At 38.6% G+C, this 15,665-nt stretch overlaps 1 protein-coding gene across 4 annotated transcripts in view; it reads right to left on the minus strand.

Annotated features, from left to right (window-relative positions):
• EGFR (epidermal growth factor receptor) overlaps positions 1-15,665 on the minus strand; it is a 251,701-nt gene that overhangs the window by 42,912 nt on the left and 193,124 nt on the right. For 2 of the 4 annotated variants that reach the window (XM_020981282.2, XM_020981283.2), the window contains exons 14-19: positions 14,670-14,760; positions 13,430-13,587; positions 9,690-9,728; positions 6,727-6,868; positions 4,395-4,517; positions 3,326-3,424 (exon numbers count right to left, since the gene is read on the minus strand). In XM_020981282.2, the coding sequence (XP_020836941.1) occupies positions 3,326-3,424; positions 4,395-4,517; positions 6,727-6,868; positions 9,690-9,728; positions 13,430-13,587; positions 14,670-14,760 (652 nt within the window). Of the gene's footprint in view, positions 1-3,325; positions 3,425-4,394; positions 4,518-6,726; positions 6,869-7,324; positions 8,027-8,058; positions 8,711-9,689; positions 9,729-13,429; positions 13,588-14,669; positions 14,761-15,665 lie in introns of those variants that run through there. The other 2 variants (XM_020981286.2, XM_020981285.2) reach the window with 2 other exon arrangements.

A 15,665-nucleotide genomic window follows, 5' to 3' on the forward strand; every position in this document is an offset into this window, starting at 1 on the left:
CTTATCTTTAGCTAGGATTTGAGAGATGGTGTTAGGTAGTGGAGAGAGGGTGAGCCTGAGGGTCCAGGAGACCTGTATTCAAATTGCTCCTCTGATGCATACTGACTACACGTCCATAGGGAATTCCTTCTACCTTTCAGTGCCACTGGCAGTGTTTAAAGGTTTTAAGTTGGAGAACAGTCCTTATTTCTTCATAACATGTCTTGTATGCGTTCACTTTTCTCTACTCACACTGCTGCTACCCTAGTGCAAGCCCCCTCTTCTAGAGATTTGCGGTTCTTACCGCCAACCTACTCAATAAATTCCAGTGCTTCATTCTTTCTTTGAGGACCAAATGGAAAATGCTGTTTGGCATTTAAAGCCCCTCACAACCTGGCCCCTTCCTATCTTTCTAGTCACCTTGCAATTTAATCCCGTCTACATTCTCTATAACCAATCCTTGTACGAGATGTTCCACCACCAGCTCTGTGGCTTTTTCCCTTATCTCCATGCTGGCTTCCTTTAAGATTCAGCTCCAATCCCACCTTGCGCAGGAGGTCTTTCCCAGCACTGACCTCTTCCCTCTCCCCCTCCCCACACATAAACACTGCCAGAGTCTTCTCTCTGAAATTGCCTTCCATTTATTCTCTCCGTTATCTTGTATGAACAGTTATTTGCATGTTGTCTCTCTCATTAGAATGGGAGCTCCTGCTGGAACAAAGAACTATTTGGGTTTTTTTGCTTCTCTATATCCCTAGTGCTTATATAGCACCTGCCACATTTTTAGATGTGTGTTGTTAGTTGTGTCTGACTTTATGACCCCATGGACTTTTTTCCATGGGGTTTTCTTGGCAAAGATACTGGAGTAGTTTGTCATTTCCTTCTCTGGTGTGTCCTTATTTTACAGATGAGGAACTAAGGCAAATAGAAGTGACTTGCCCAGGATCACACAATTAGTAAGTGTCCGAGGCCGGATTTGACCCCAGATCTTCCTGACTCCAACCCTGGTGCTCTATCCACTAGCCCAACTTGCCACTACTTACCACACAGCAAGCCCTTAATGCATGTTGACTGATTAATGTTGGTTAAGGGCGTTCCCTCCCTGTCCATTTTCTACACTGACAAAATCATAGATCCAGTCCAAAAAAAAAAAAAAAGAAAGGTAGGACTTGGGGCCTTAGAATTGAACTAGGTCACATCGATCATTTTAAAGAGGGAGAGACTGAGGCACAGAATATTGAAATGATAGTGGAAGGAGACCTACATCAAATGAAGCAAAGTTATAGCAAGTTAGTAACAACTACTTCTTGAAATCAGTTTTGGGTCCTGGACTCTTTCCAGATCTCTACACAAAAGGGCGTTTCTATGCAGAATCTCCTGGAAAACTCTTGTATAATAATCTCTCTCAATGTAAAAGCCTGGATTAGTCTCAGGACAGCTCAGAACTGTTTGTCTTTGCTTCCCTCTCTCTGAGTTGCTAAGGTTGATTAGAGTCAGGGTTCATGTTTCTTCCATTAAACCATCTCTCTGAGAGGTTTTGAAGAAGGATGTTAGGAGATGGGGGCTGGAGTCAGTATGTGAAAAATGCCATGTGTTTGTCCCCCCCGCTCTCATCCTACTTCAGCTGACACTCACTAGTAAATGCTCCTCCCCATTGCTTGTTATGAGGTAGGTGGTGTGGTTTGCTTGTAAATTATTAAAATGGAACATGTATTTATTTGATAAATCTATAATTGATTTCAATGATGCCAGACTGATTAGTGTAGCATCTCGTATCCAGAAGGATTCCACCAAAGAAGCTTGTAAAAGCAGGGAGGGGTTCAGAGAGTTAATTAATTCAGGTGTGAAATGTAGAAAAGGTGTTTTACTTGGCCACAGAGGGATACATCATGTCAGTGTACATTACAATCAGGCCTATGTTCCGTTGGTTTCTTGTGTTTTCATGCTTGGGTTGGATCTAAACGAGGAGAAAAATATTATCTGACTTCTGTGACCAAGCTTAGGCACAAACTGGGTTTTTAGAGCTTTGGAAATAGGACAGTCTGAGTTTTTCTTATTTGTTTAGTATGTGTATTGGAAACAACGCGGAACCTAGAAATTGTGTCTCAGGCAGTGAGGTGGTGTGGTAGATTGAGTAATAGACTTGAAGTCACAAAGACCTGAGTTCAAATCCAGCCTTAGATACTTACTGGCTATGCAATAAGTCTCATTATCTCTATCTGCCTCAGTTTTTTCCTCTGTGAAATGGAAATAATAATAGAATCTACCTACCAAAGTTGTTCTGAGACTAAATGAGATAATATTCATAATCAGCTTTGTAAATCTTAAAGGCTATGTAAATACCATCTATTATATTTATTAATTGTGTGACCTTGGGCAAGTCACTTAACCTCAATGGCTTCAATGTCCTCATATAAAACATGATAATAACAATAATACCTCCCCTGTTTACTTCATAGGGGATACTGTGAGGATCAAATTTATGAAGCATCTTAAGGTTAGTTACAATGTACTTCTCACATTTTGCTCATTTGATGTAGGTCTCCTTCCACTGTGAATTACCCTTGATATGCAATTGTGTCGATAATCCCAAACATGCCCATTTAGCATTGGGATAGGTTCCAGGTATTTTTACTCTATAACCTTTTTTCTTTGTTCCTCTCAACTCCACCAGGCTTATCTTCCTAATTATGTTTTGCTTAGGCTAATGTTGAAACGAGCTTGCATTTTCTGAGCTATATACAGAGTGACAGCCATAAAACGAGATCTGGGAACATGGCAAACTATAGGGGGAAACTGTCACAGTTGAAAACGCCACAAAATAAATAAGCAACATATAGATAACTGAGAATTGACTCCAGATTTTTTTCTTCTTTTGGAGGGGACAGGGCAGTGGTGGAATGCAGTGCTTCTATAATGGGCAAAGTGCAATGCATTTAATCAACCAACAAGCTTTTGATGCATTTGCATTTAGCTTAAATGCAAAAGGCATTTAAATTAAACTACTCTAAAAAGTCTTTGACTTGAAGATGTTTTCTTTTGTGGGTCTCAGTGTCTAACCTTCAATTCTGGAATTCTGAAACCTTTTTCTCTGAGACAAGCTAGAGGAGACGACACTTTAGGAGACAGTTTGGGAGTAAGGGGCTTCATTCATGCCACATTTCATTACAACTACAACACAGAGAAGAGCCAGGTAGTCCTGGAGAAAAAACTTAAATTAAATAAGGATGGGCATATTTCAGTGTGCTTGCTTCAAGGGGAGGGACTCCTGCAGCCAAATTCCCAAATTATTTGAAATACAAGGTATGCGAAGATTTCTGTCTATAGATTGAAGAGAAAAACTCACATCAAGAATTTCCTTATTGGCTTTTGGAGAAGTAGCTTCCCTTAATTCTTTAATGGCAACAGGAATCTTCACCTTCTCTCCTTCTGGAATCCATAGTCCCTGCAATAAGAAGAACAGGGAAGTCATTAGCTTGAAGGGCTCATCACAAGATATGGTTGGATTGCAAATGTGATTATTTTTATTGAAAATACTCCCCAGATAGATCCAAAGAAGATAACAGGAGGAAGTTCAGAAGGGAGTATAGATCAATCAGGTAATGTAATGGAACTTCCATGTTAAATTTAAGATACACTTGAAAAAAAAAACCCAAGCTATATGAACTAGAGATCCATGGAAACATGTACAATCCATTCATTCTGTTCTTTGTGTAAGGATATGTTCATGCTTGTTGATTTTGATCAAGTTCATAATGAAAATGAATATTTAAAAACGACGAACTCCAATTGGATGAAATGTTTCTAATCTAAGTTGCTGCCTGCCAAGGACTGCCAAGGACTATGATTTCTCTCGAACTGTTTAGAAGATAGGCTGCATTGCATGAATACATTTACCTAGATAAAGGATGTGGTAGTCATGAAACTAATGTATAACAGCAGACACTTTTAAGAAACAAATATGGGACTTAAAGAAATTAGACTATGGACAAGGAAGAATTTTAATTTTAATGGAAAACAAAACCTATTTTAGGACTAGATGCTATATGCCTTCAAAATGTTCCCTTTTCATGCTTCATTTATATTCACTTCATCACTCAAAAACAGGTTACTCTTCATGAAAAAATGTGTGGGGTCTATGGCATAGGTTGTCCCTAGGACCACTGATCGGCCACGGAAGCTACAAAAACTTGAGCAGTCTGAAGAAGACTTTGGAAGCTCCCAAATCTTTGATGTCACAAACAACTTGTGGTAAAAATAAGTAAAAATAGACACCTATAATACACACTTTTCTGCTGCCATTGCTTGTGGTACTTGGCATTTCTCACGTGTATGTCTCCCCATCCGCAGTCTATGTGTCAGACCAATCAAAGGCCTTTTATCCACTTTATGACTATGTGTCTGGATCATCTTACCTTATACACTGTGCCGAAAGCTCCAGAGCCAAGCACTTTGATCTTTTTAAATTCTGTCTCCTTTAGGATCCGTAAAAGAGCCTGGTTGGGAGCTTCTCCACTGGGGGTGAGAGGCTCGACTAGCTTTTAAGAAAAAAAATGAAAAGGACCTGTTGAAATATTGTGAATGATACATAGGGACAGTGAAAACCAGGAGTGTTGACCAGAGGTCAAATATTAATGAACAGCTGTGTGTAGTTCTTATTTAATCTCAATTAATTACCAGAAAAAAATTTTTTTTTTGCTTTTTGGTGAGGTAGTCGAGGTTAAGTGACTTGCCCAGGGTCACACAGTCAAATTACCAGAAAATTTTGAATAGAAAAGGGGTACTTTTTCCAAAAGAACATGAAGGGTGATTGGAAATAGCAACAATTCACATGTAAGCATTGCTTGCTTTGTGGAATATATATGTTCAACAAAGTTGGCTCTAGAACAATGTTTTATCAAGTGAATCATTTTATCCCATCACTTTGATTATAATATTGGACATGCGTTCCCATGGGAGGAAAAATTCCTCTCAGGCAAGAGCTGAAAACATTTGGTGAAGGTATCTAGGCGGTGGCCATCTTGATGGTATGCTGGGATTATAAGTGGAAGGGAACTCCGAGAGAATCTACTCCAACCCTCTCATTTTACAGAGGCCTAGAGCTTTAATTGCCTTGGCCAATGTCACCTAAGTAAGTAAACTTCAGAGGCAGGACTTGAAGCTAAAGTCAGTTCTCTCCACTGGCATTGTTGTCTAAAAATAATTGGTGGAAGTTGTGATTTCCTCCCTCTTTTACTATCAAGGACTGCATTAAACTTCTCATACTCTGCACACTATACAGTCTGGCATAGCCTTGAGTGCACAGTAGACGGTTAATTAATAGTTGCTGGCATGAATTGACTTATAACTCCAAGTATAGCATACCAAGTAGCTACCGAATGGAATCTTGTTGTGACATATGTATTTTCCATTCATGATATCATATTTTCTTAACTAAAGTCCTGCACCGATGCCTCATCATGGTATGGAGACAACTCTGAGTTCTCTAATATTATGAAAGCTTTGGCCTCTAAGAAGAGGTCCAGTGGTGGACTGTGTGTCAATTACCTGAAGACCAGCGTAACTAAAGTTGGCTTCACTCACCACTTGAAGGTTAATAAGAAGTAAAATTTGAACCAGGTCCCCTGACTCTGCAAGTAGAGCACTTTCTTTTCTTTTCTTTTTTTTTCAAATTTTTAAAAAAATTTTTTCCATATGCTTTTGAGTTAAAAATTTTTCTCCCTTTTCCTCCCCCCTACCCTCCCCAAGATGGTGCACAATCTGATATAGGCTTTACATTTACATACCCATTAAACATATTTTCACATTAGTGAAGTTGTAAGTAAAAATTAAAACCAATAGGAGGAACCATCAGAAAGATGAGACAAAACTCAACAGAAGGTAAAAATAAGTGAGAGCGATTCGACTTCCATAGTTCTTTCTTTGGATGTGGACAGCATTTTCCATCCCAAGGCCTCTGGAGATGTCTTAAATCCTCGTAATGCTGAGAAGGGTTCAGTTTAACAATCTTAGTCATTACATAACGTGGCTGTTATTGTGTACAAAGTCCTCTTGGTTCTGCTCACGTCACTCAGCATCAGACCATATAAGTCTTTCCAAGTTTTTCTGAAGTCAGCATGTTCATCATTTCTTATAGCACAATAGCATTCCATTACATTCATATACCACAACTTGCTCAGCCATTCCCCAGCTGATCGGCGTCCTCTCAATTTCCAATTCTTTGCCACCACAAAAAGAGCTGCTATGAATATTTTTGTACATGTGGGTCCTTTTCCCATTTGTTTGATCTCTTTGGGATATAGCCCTAGAAGTGCTATTGCTGGATCAAAGGGTATGCACATTTTTATAGCCCTTTGGGCATAGTTCCAAATCGTTCTCCAAAATGGTTGAATCATTTCGCAACTCTACCAACAATGTATTAGTGTTCCAATTTTCCCACATCCTCTCCAACATTTATCATTTTCCTGTTTCGTCATGTTGGCCAATCTGATAGGTGTGATGTGGTACCTCAGAGTTGTTTTGATTTGCATTTCTCTAATCAATAATGATTTAGAGCATTTTTTCATATGACTATAGATGGCTTTAATTTCTTCATCTGAGAACTGTCTGTTCATATCCTTTGACCATTTATCAATTGGGGAATGGCTTGTGAGCACTTTCTACTATATTATAACTTGTATAATATGTACAAGTTATTATTTCCATAATAACCTCTCAGTTGGGAGAGATGGGATCCTGGACTCTTACCTCCCTTTCTTGCAGTAGCCTGCGCAGCGTGCGTTTGCGGACAATATGGCGCCTTCTAATGAAGAGACCGATGCCAAGGATCAACACCATCAGTAAGAGAAAGCCACCCACAATTCCAGTGGCTATGGAAGGGATCTTGGGGCTGGAAAGAAGGAAAAAGAGGAAAACATGTTTTATGGGCTTGTCAATGAAATAAGATTGAATATATTTCTTGTTTTGGCACAGTGGCCTTCTACCCCACAGCTAAAAATCATCATCAAAGACAAAAAACCGTAACCTATAAATGCCAGATACCATCACACGAGAATAAAAGGCATAGGAAGTAGCTGCCTTAATTTCCTCTGTAGGGGCAGCTAGGTGGCACAGTGGATAGAGCGCCAGTCCTGAAGTCAGGAGGATCTGAGTTCAAATCTGGCCTCAGACCAAATATTTGACATTTACTAGCTGTGTGACCCTGAACAAAGCACTTAAACCCAATAGCCTAAAAATAATTTAAAAAAAATTTTTTAAAAAATTCCCTCTGTAGGGAATGGGTTAGGATCCAGTCAAGGCTGGAAGCAGCAAAAGCAGCAGCTTGCACAACATTCAAAGCACAAAAACAGCTAGTATGGAATAAGAAGGCAGGGTAAAACAATAGGGAACACATAAAAGAAGTGATCAGTATCAGGGCTTGGAAACAGATAAAGGTAAAGGGGGAAGGGATGAATGGGTGTCTTGCTCTTGCCTTAAAATCACAGAGAAAGTCAAATAAATAACAGTGCCAAGTAATCTGTCCATGAGAAGGGGAAAGTCAACTTTTTTTTTTGCACTTAATAGTATTTTATTTTTTTCCAATTACATGTAAAGATACTTTTCAGCATTCATTTTTGTAAGATTTTGAGTTCCAAATTTTTCTCCTTACCTCCCTTTCCTCCCCCTTCCAAGACAGCAAGCAATCTAATATAGATTACACATGTACAATCATGTTAAACATATTTCCACATTAGTCACGTGAAAGAAGAATTAGAACACAAGGGAAAAATTATGAGAAATAAAAAACCAAAAAAAAAATGAAAATAGTATGCTTCGATCTGCATTCAGACTCCATAGTTCTTTCTCTGGATATAGATAGTATTTTCCATTATGAGTCTTTTGGAACAATCCTGGATCACTGTATTGCTGAGAAGAGCTAAGTCTATCATAGTTGATCATTGCACAATGTTGCTGTTACTATGCACAATGTTCTCCTGGTTCTGCTCACTTCACTCAGTATGTAAGTGTTTCCAGGTTTTTCTGAAATCCACCTGTTCATTTCTTATTTCTATAAGAAATAAGTATAGTATCCTGTTACATTCATGTACCACAACTTGTTCAGCCATTCCCCAATGGATGAGCATCCCCCTCAATTTCAAGTTATTTGCCACCACAAAAAGAGCTACTATAAATATTTTTGTACATGTAGGTCCTTTTCCTTTTTATGATTTCTTTGGGATATAGACCTAATAGTGGTATTACTGGATCAAAGGGTATGTACAGTTTTTTGTAGTCCTTTGGGCATAGTTTTAAACTACTCTCCAAAATGGTTGGATCATTTCACGATTCCACCAACAATGCATTATTGTTCCACTTTTTCCACATGAGGAAGTCAAATCTTTTTTTAAAAATTAATTTATTTTGATTTATCAACCATCACTTCCATAAGTTTTTGAGTTCTAAATTTTTCTCCCCCTCCCTCTTCACCCCCCTCTCCAAGATTGCATGCAATCTGATATAGGCTATACATATACATTCCTATCAAACATATTTTCACATTAGTGATGTTGTAAGGAAGAATTAGAACCAATAGGAGGAACCACCAGAAAGAGGAAACAAAACTCAACAGAAGAGAAAAAAAAATAGCAAATAGTATGCTTCGATCTTCATTCAAACTCCATAATTCTTTCTTTGGATGTAGACAGCATTTTCCGTCATGAGGTCTTTGGAGATGTCTTAGATCCTCGCATTGCTGAGAAGGGATAAGTCTATCAATATTAGCCATCCCACAATGTGGCTGTTACTGTGTACAATGTTCTTCTGGTTCTGCTCACTGAGGAAGTAAAATCTTAAAGACCAGCTTTAATCAAAGCTCACTAGTTGAAACCCACCAGAGAAAAACATGTCTGAATTAGTAAAGGCTGAATTTAGACTGTTTTTGAGACCATAGTTACTACTTTAAAGTATCTCCAATAATCTGAATGTTATATTGGCATTATTACCATCAGTGAAATGGAGAACATAAACATGATGCCAGAAAAACAATGGCAGTTGACAACCCTGCCCACCTCTGGTCCAGACTACTGCAACAGTATTCAAATAAGTCATGTAGCCACTGGTCTCTTACCACTCTAATCCATCCTCCACTCAGAGGCCAAAATGGCCTTGTTACCTCCCTGCACAATGGGTTCCAGTAGGTCCCTATTACCTCCGGGATCAAATATGAATTATCTATTTGGCATTTAAAACTCTTTGTAATCTGTCCCTTTTCTACCTTTCCAGTCCTTCACATTTTACTCCCACCGTATGCTTCCCTGCATTGCTACATTTGCCTAGCTGCTTTTCCTTGAAAAGGCCACTCCATTTCCTGGCTGACCCCCAAACCTGGAATACTCTCCCTACTCACCTCCACCTGTCATTGTCAGGCTTTCTCCAAGGCTTCCCTCAGATTCCACCTCTTGTAGGAGGGCTTTTCTGATCCCTCAGCTGGTGGCACCTTCCCTCTTAGATTACCTTCCATATAATTCTGTATGTATCTTGTAATTAACTAAATTATTTACATATTGTCTTCCCCCTTGAAAAGTTAGCTCCTTGAAGGTTAGGAATTCTTTGTTTAGCCTTTCTTTGTATCTCTGGTGTTTAGCACAATATCTGACTCATAGTAAATACTTAACAAAAACTTGTTGATTGACTGATTAGTGAATCAGTAGACGTATACCTGCAATACTTACCCAGGTGTGGGACAGCCTTCAAGACCTGGACCTTCACACCTGCAGAAGGAAGAAGAGGGAAAAAAAATCAGCTACCACACCTTAAAAAATTAATCAAAGTCAACAATTCTACTGCATCCTTTTGGTCACAAATGAATTCTCATTGCTTCCTTTTAATCTTAAGATCAGCCTATGTGATAAAATATATTAAATCCCAAAACTACATTTACATTGTGCTTTAAAATTTGCCAAGTGATTTACATGTATTTTCTCTGATAATTGTATTAATGGCATGGCCTAAGTTGAAGGAATATAATAAATATGTTTCCTTTAAATTACCAGATACAGAAATGTCCCATAGGCATACGTTTCTCACAGTGGTCTCTATGTCTATGGGTAGGACTATATATGTGTATGGCTACTGTCCAGATGAAAAGTGAAAAATGCAGTCACTCTTGAAGATATTTCCAGATGTGTAGCACTGTATAGAGAGAAAGCATCTGGATGCCTGGCCCCTAATTTTAGGTGAGTGAAGCTAAGAAAATTCAAGTGATATAAATATGAAAACCAGTTCCTGTTCCTTCCTCTGGACCTTTTACATTTTGAAGGGTAATTAGACAATAGCCCAGATGTCTACTGTTACTGCTCAAACTCACTACCTGGTAGGCTCACCTCTTTTTCCCATCATACATGTCTTTGATGAAGTGCCTTATCCTACTTTTTGCATGCAAGATATCATTAGAAGTATATGGCAGCCTCCTTATCTCCAGCATGGTACCCCTTATGTCCAGGCCTTAATACAATGCCTAGCACATAATAAGTACTTAACGAACACTTGTTGACTTAACCTGCACTTTGGATTTTTTAGAGATTATGATGTTTCCTGATTGACAGTCATATAGTTGCAAAGTTGTCTATCAACATATTAACTGCTCAGAACTAGTTACTATAGACTCAGATAAGTGGCTGGGGGTCTGGCTGACCTTGAAGTTCAGCAATAATGGGCTCAGGTCCTGCTTCTAACACAGACTAGCTGCCTGACCATGAGCATGTTCCTTATCTTCTCAGTGCCCCCTGACAACTTTCACTAAGAAGAAATGATGGGTGGGATATAGATTTGAACTAGTAGACAAAGTTTCCATACCAAGAGTATTCTGTTCTGATGAAATAATTGGTGTGGACCCCTTTCTTTCTCCACTACTACCTCCTCCCTCCTTCCCCACTCCAAGTAGAGAGATCCATTTTTTTTCATTACTATCAAGATTTTTAAAAATTAACTTTTTCCAGAATTATTAATCTGAATTTAATTTAGCTGGTCAGTTTCTGTTTAATTTATGGCCTTTTGGAGGTGAAACAAATTATAATAGCATAGGTTACTTCAAGCCCTAATCAAAATGATAAACTATCTTTTTATAATTTCCTAAGCTTCCCAAGACCTTCCCATGACCTCTACTTTTCATTCATTGTCCCAATGCCAAAGGAAAATGAAGATCTGAGTTCCAACTACTGAAAATTCCTCCTGGGTGCTTTGTTGAATTAATGGAAGAATTTATAAACCTGTAGCCATGAAATTTGTGGGAGTGAGCTATCGGCGATAAAGCCAAGCGTTATTAATTACAGAGCAGTATTTCTTTTCATATTCCTTACTCAGCTCCTTTGCCACCTGAGGTTAAAGTGATTTGTGGTCCCAGGAGAAGAGAAGTGCAGAAAATAGAAACTATTATAAAAGTTTAAAGGTTTAATCACATTAACATGTTCCCTCAGCCACTGGGATTATAACCTAGTTAGCATCTTGTCTATTAAAGACTCTTTTCCCTTGAGATGATAGCTCTAAATGCTAATTGTGTAAGCAAATGTCACAAATAGATTGCGGGGGGGGGACCCCAAACCCATATTTAGTGAAGATTTACTTCCTATCCCTCTTGAGGTTATGCTGAGCCAGACGAGGCCTAAGGATGGACAAATAAGCCAGGCTCAGAATTAAAGGAGATGAGATTGGATTGTACTTGGGAAACTGACTAGTGCTTTCAGCAATTCCCAAGCTGCTCAATGATATATCAATACATCTTTTAAAAAAAATACCAAGTTTTGGGTAATTCTATCTGACTACTTGTGGGTTATTGCTATCAAAGAATCAAAACTGCAGGGACTCCAAGGGGTAGATGTACGGTGGGTGTAAGAGGGCCGTGGAGTATTACTGCCAATGATGACTCATACACAGGAAGTGTGTTACCCAATACTTCACTGAGCACACGTGTGGCTAGAAAAGGAAAGAGGTTGGTTGCATAGTGAGAGGAAGAATTAAGAGCTTGTTGTTAAGTCATTTTACAGCTGTATCCGACTCTTCATGATCCCATTTGGAGCTTTCTTAGCAAAGATACTAGAGCAGTTTGCCATTTACTTCTCCAGCTCATTTTACAGATGAGGAAACTGAGGTAAACAGGATTCAGTGACTTGCCCAAGGTTACACAGCTAGTTGGTGTTTGAAGCCAGATTTGAACTCAGGAAGATGAACCTTTCTTCTTGATTCCAGACCCCACACTCTATCCACTGCACCACCTAGCTATCCTATAAGAATGACATAGGAAAATATTTGGTAAAGTATCTCATTCTATCCTTAGAATAGAGCATAAATTTAGAGTTGAAAGGGACTTGTGAGGTCATCTAGTCCAATCCCTTTGTTTTACAGATGAGGAAACTGAGTCTCTGGGAAGAGAAGTGACTTGTTCAATATCACACAGATAGGCCATGGCATAGCTAGGATTTGAACCCAGATTTTTATCTCCAATTCCAGTGCTCATTCTACTGCACTGGTAGCCTAGAATATTAAAACCCTGGGGAGAATTTTCAGTGTGCCATATGGATCCTGTATGGAGGATTTATTGGAGCCTGTGAATGAAAATCATACAGAGAGAGATGATATGGATAAGTCATGATCTCACTAGTGCAGGGAGTAGGCACCCAAACCCATGAAATCATAGATGTGTTGAAATTTCATACTATATTTAGCAAAGACATGTTGCCTTTAGTATAAGGAGATAGGGCTTCTGATCAACTATCAAGAAGGTATGTTGCCTAATATCAGGCTGATTGGGCTCTTGAAAATAATGAACTCTGGACTTCAAAGACAGCATGCAGGAGATGTCAGATAGGACTCTTAATGATGTGATGACGATAATGAAAAATTTTAATAAGCATTGGAAAGACTACAAGAGCCTTGGTTTCCTGGTTAATGGTGTTCACTTTCATTATGACATTCACTCTGAGTTAGGGAGGTTTGGAAAAGTCTCAAAAATGTTGTGTGACTGATTATTTACACTTTTTGATCCTCGCTATTAGGCTCCTCTGAACTTAGTTCTTTTTTCTCTAATCAAACTAGAAACAAGGATGCTGAATGGAATGAGCGTGTTATAAGAAAATATCAAAATTCAATATGAAAAAATTGAATAACTACTCCTATGGCCTGCTTTTATGACCACTGTAGCCTGTACTAGCACTAGGCTTACCTTCCTGTGCCATCAATCCTGCTGAGGAGATGCTGCTCCAGGAAGATTTTTGCATTCATATTATATGAGATCATTACTCAACCCAGCCACTAAGAGAGTCAAATATTAAACCCATGAACTCAGACCAACAAAGAGGAACTAGTTCAACTACTTGGTTGTGTTAATGTTGATGCAACATTAGCTTCTTGTCGATTGCTTTCCGAAAAATTAGTTTGTAATTTTATTTTTTGCTAGGCAGCTAAAGATTTTACTTACCCATAGGTACAATTGGGATGGCATCGTTGGCAAACCTTATTTGCATCAGCATATTTCCAGACCAAGGTATCATTTTCTCCCATGATTCCAGCTGGACAAGTCTTGACACAGTGTGGACCATCTATATAGTGAGCACATTCTATGCATTTGTCAGGACCCTAGAAGAAAACAAAGTAAATTTATAAGCCTTCATATCCTTTAAGGTAGAAAACGTTTTCTTCAACTCTGTATTTTATCCTAAGAAGGAAGAAAATAAGAAAGCCAGATATTCCAACCCAGATATTGAGTCGATGTGGTATAATGGGAAGATCTCACTAGATTTAGACTCAGAGGACCTGAGTCTGCCATGAAAAACACTTAAGGAGCAAGCCACTTGACCTCTCCCTCATCTTTAAAATGGAGAGGTTGGACCACATGATTGCTAAACTCCCTTCAGTTTCTAAATCCTAATTCTGAATCCTTCATTTTGTCTTTGCTTAGACATTCAATGAGGGGAACCCTACCACTTCAAGTCAGGTCATTTCAATTTGGGGCAGCTCTAATAGTTAGAGAGTTTCCCCCTACATTAAGCCTAAACTTGCTCTAAACTTTCACTCCTACCCTTTCCCCCCCACTGGGGACTGGGGGTAATCAAATAGAATAAATAAAATCCCTTCTCCATAATTCTTAAAGATAGCTATATTGTGCACCTTCCCTGTGCTTCCTCCTGTCCTTTGAGGCTTCTCTACATAAGGCTTAATATACGTAATTCTTTCAAGCAGTTCTCAGAAGGCACAGACCTAATGCCATGGAAACAATCCTGGGTGCCCTTCTCTGGAAGTTCTCCAATGTCCATCATAAATTGAGTCAGCCAGAATATTTATGAACAAGAAGAATATGAATCACTAATACAATTAATAGGCCAAGCCCCGTGACTTCCTTAGTAGGAACTGAGTAGAGGAATTTGTATCATGTAGCATAGTGCTGTGTGTGTGTGTGCTTATTGTATAATCATGGGCTCAGAATTAGGCCCAGAAGGGAGAACAAGAATGTTAAAGGATAAATACCAGTGAAATTTTACTACCTAGGATGCTTTACTATGAAGCTTCCAGGGGATGATTCTAAGCTATTCTGTAGCAACCTCTGTAGAGGTTATGGATTAAGACCAGTGTACTCTCTGAGTAAATACAGAAAAAGGTTTGATGCGTATTCAGGCAGTGTTGGCCATTTGTGAGCCGGGGATATCAGATATGCTCCTTACCGGTCCTGTGCAGGTTTGATTCATCACCTGAGGCAGACACTCAGGGTGGCACTGCAGACATTTCAGATTCTCCATGTACTCCCTTGGTTCTCTGGGAGAAGAAGAAATGAAGAAAACTGATCAGTCCTACTGATTGGAATCCTGGAAGAGTCTCTTGTTACTCAATGCAGTTTCAGACTGGCTCAGATGGCAGGTTTACAATCATGTGTAAGACAAATATCTCTATGGGACCCAACACTGAAATTCAGCCAAACTTGGTGGCATTGATCTGAGATCAAACAGGTGTAACACCAGAAAAAAAAAAAAGATGACTCATTACTGGTTTGGATTTATTGACTACACCCATATCACCTGGGCCTATAGTCATCTGCATGCTAGAGAAAAGCATAACAATGAATATAAATATAATGTTTATATATTTTTGTTTTTATATAATATAAATATAACAAATTTATATTTATATAATATAAATATAATAAAAACATCTTTCCTACATTTCTCAGAGGCATGCTTTTAAAAATAATCCAAGAAAAATCTTAAGTAACCTCACAATGAGATTATAAACTTTGAAAGTCATAGGTAGGGAAACACTAACTGTAGAATAGGGAGGAAGCAAAGTGAGGTGTATTAACCTTCTATTAGTGAAGGATTATTAATAAGCTACACATGTGAATCAGATTCCTCCTACCCCTCATCCCTCACCCCTAAGATTTTACTTAAAAATTTTTTTCAAATAAGTTGTAATGCAGTTGAAGAAAAAGTTGATGTCCGATTCAAAAGATGCAATGGTGATGACAGATGTTAAGAAAAGTGAAATGTGGATGCTGATTAAGTCCATGTCTTTGCTCTAGACAGCACACAGTAAATGCTTAAACATGTAAATTTGGCACAGATGGTTCAGACTGCAAGGAAGCACTTTCATTTGAAGCAACTGGTATTCATTAAATCAAATCCTCCTCATAATTTGACACCCAAATTCATCTCTTCTTTTATTGT

This window comes from Phascolarctos cinereus, unplaced genomic scaffold, assembly GCF_003287225.1.
Source record: "Phascolarctos cinereus isolate Bilbo 61053 unplaced genomic scaffold, phaCin_HiC Scaffold_4;HRSCAF=312, whole genome shotgun sequence".
Lineage (NCBI taxonomy): Eukaryota > Metazoa > Chordata > Mammalia > Diprotodontia > Phascolarctidae > Phascolarctos > Phascolarctos cinereus.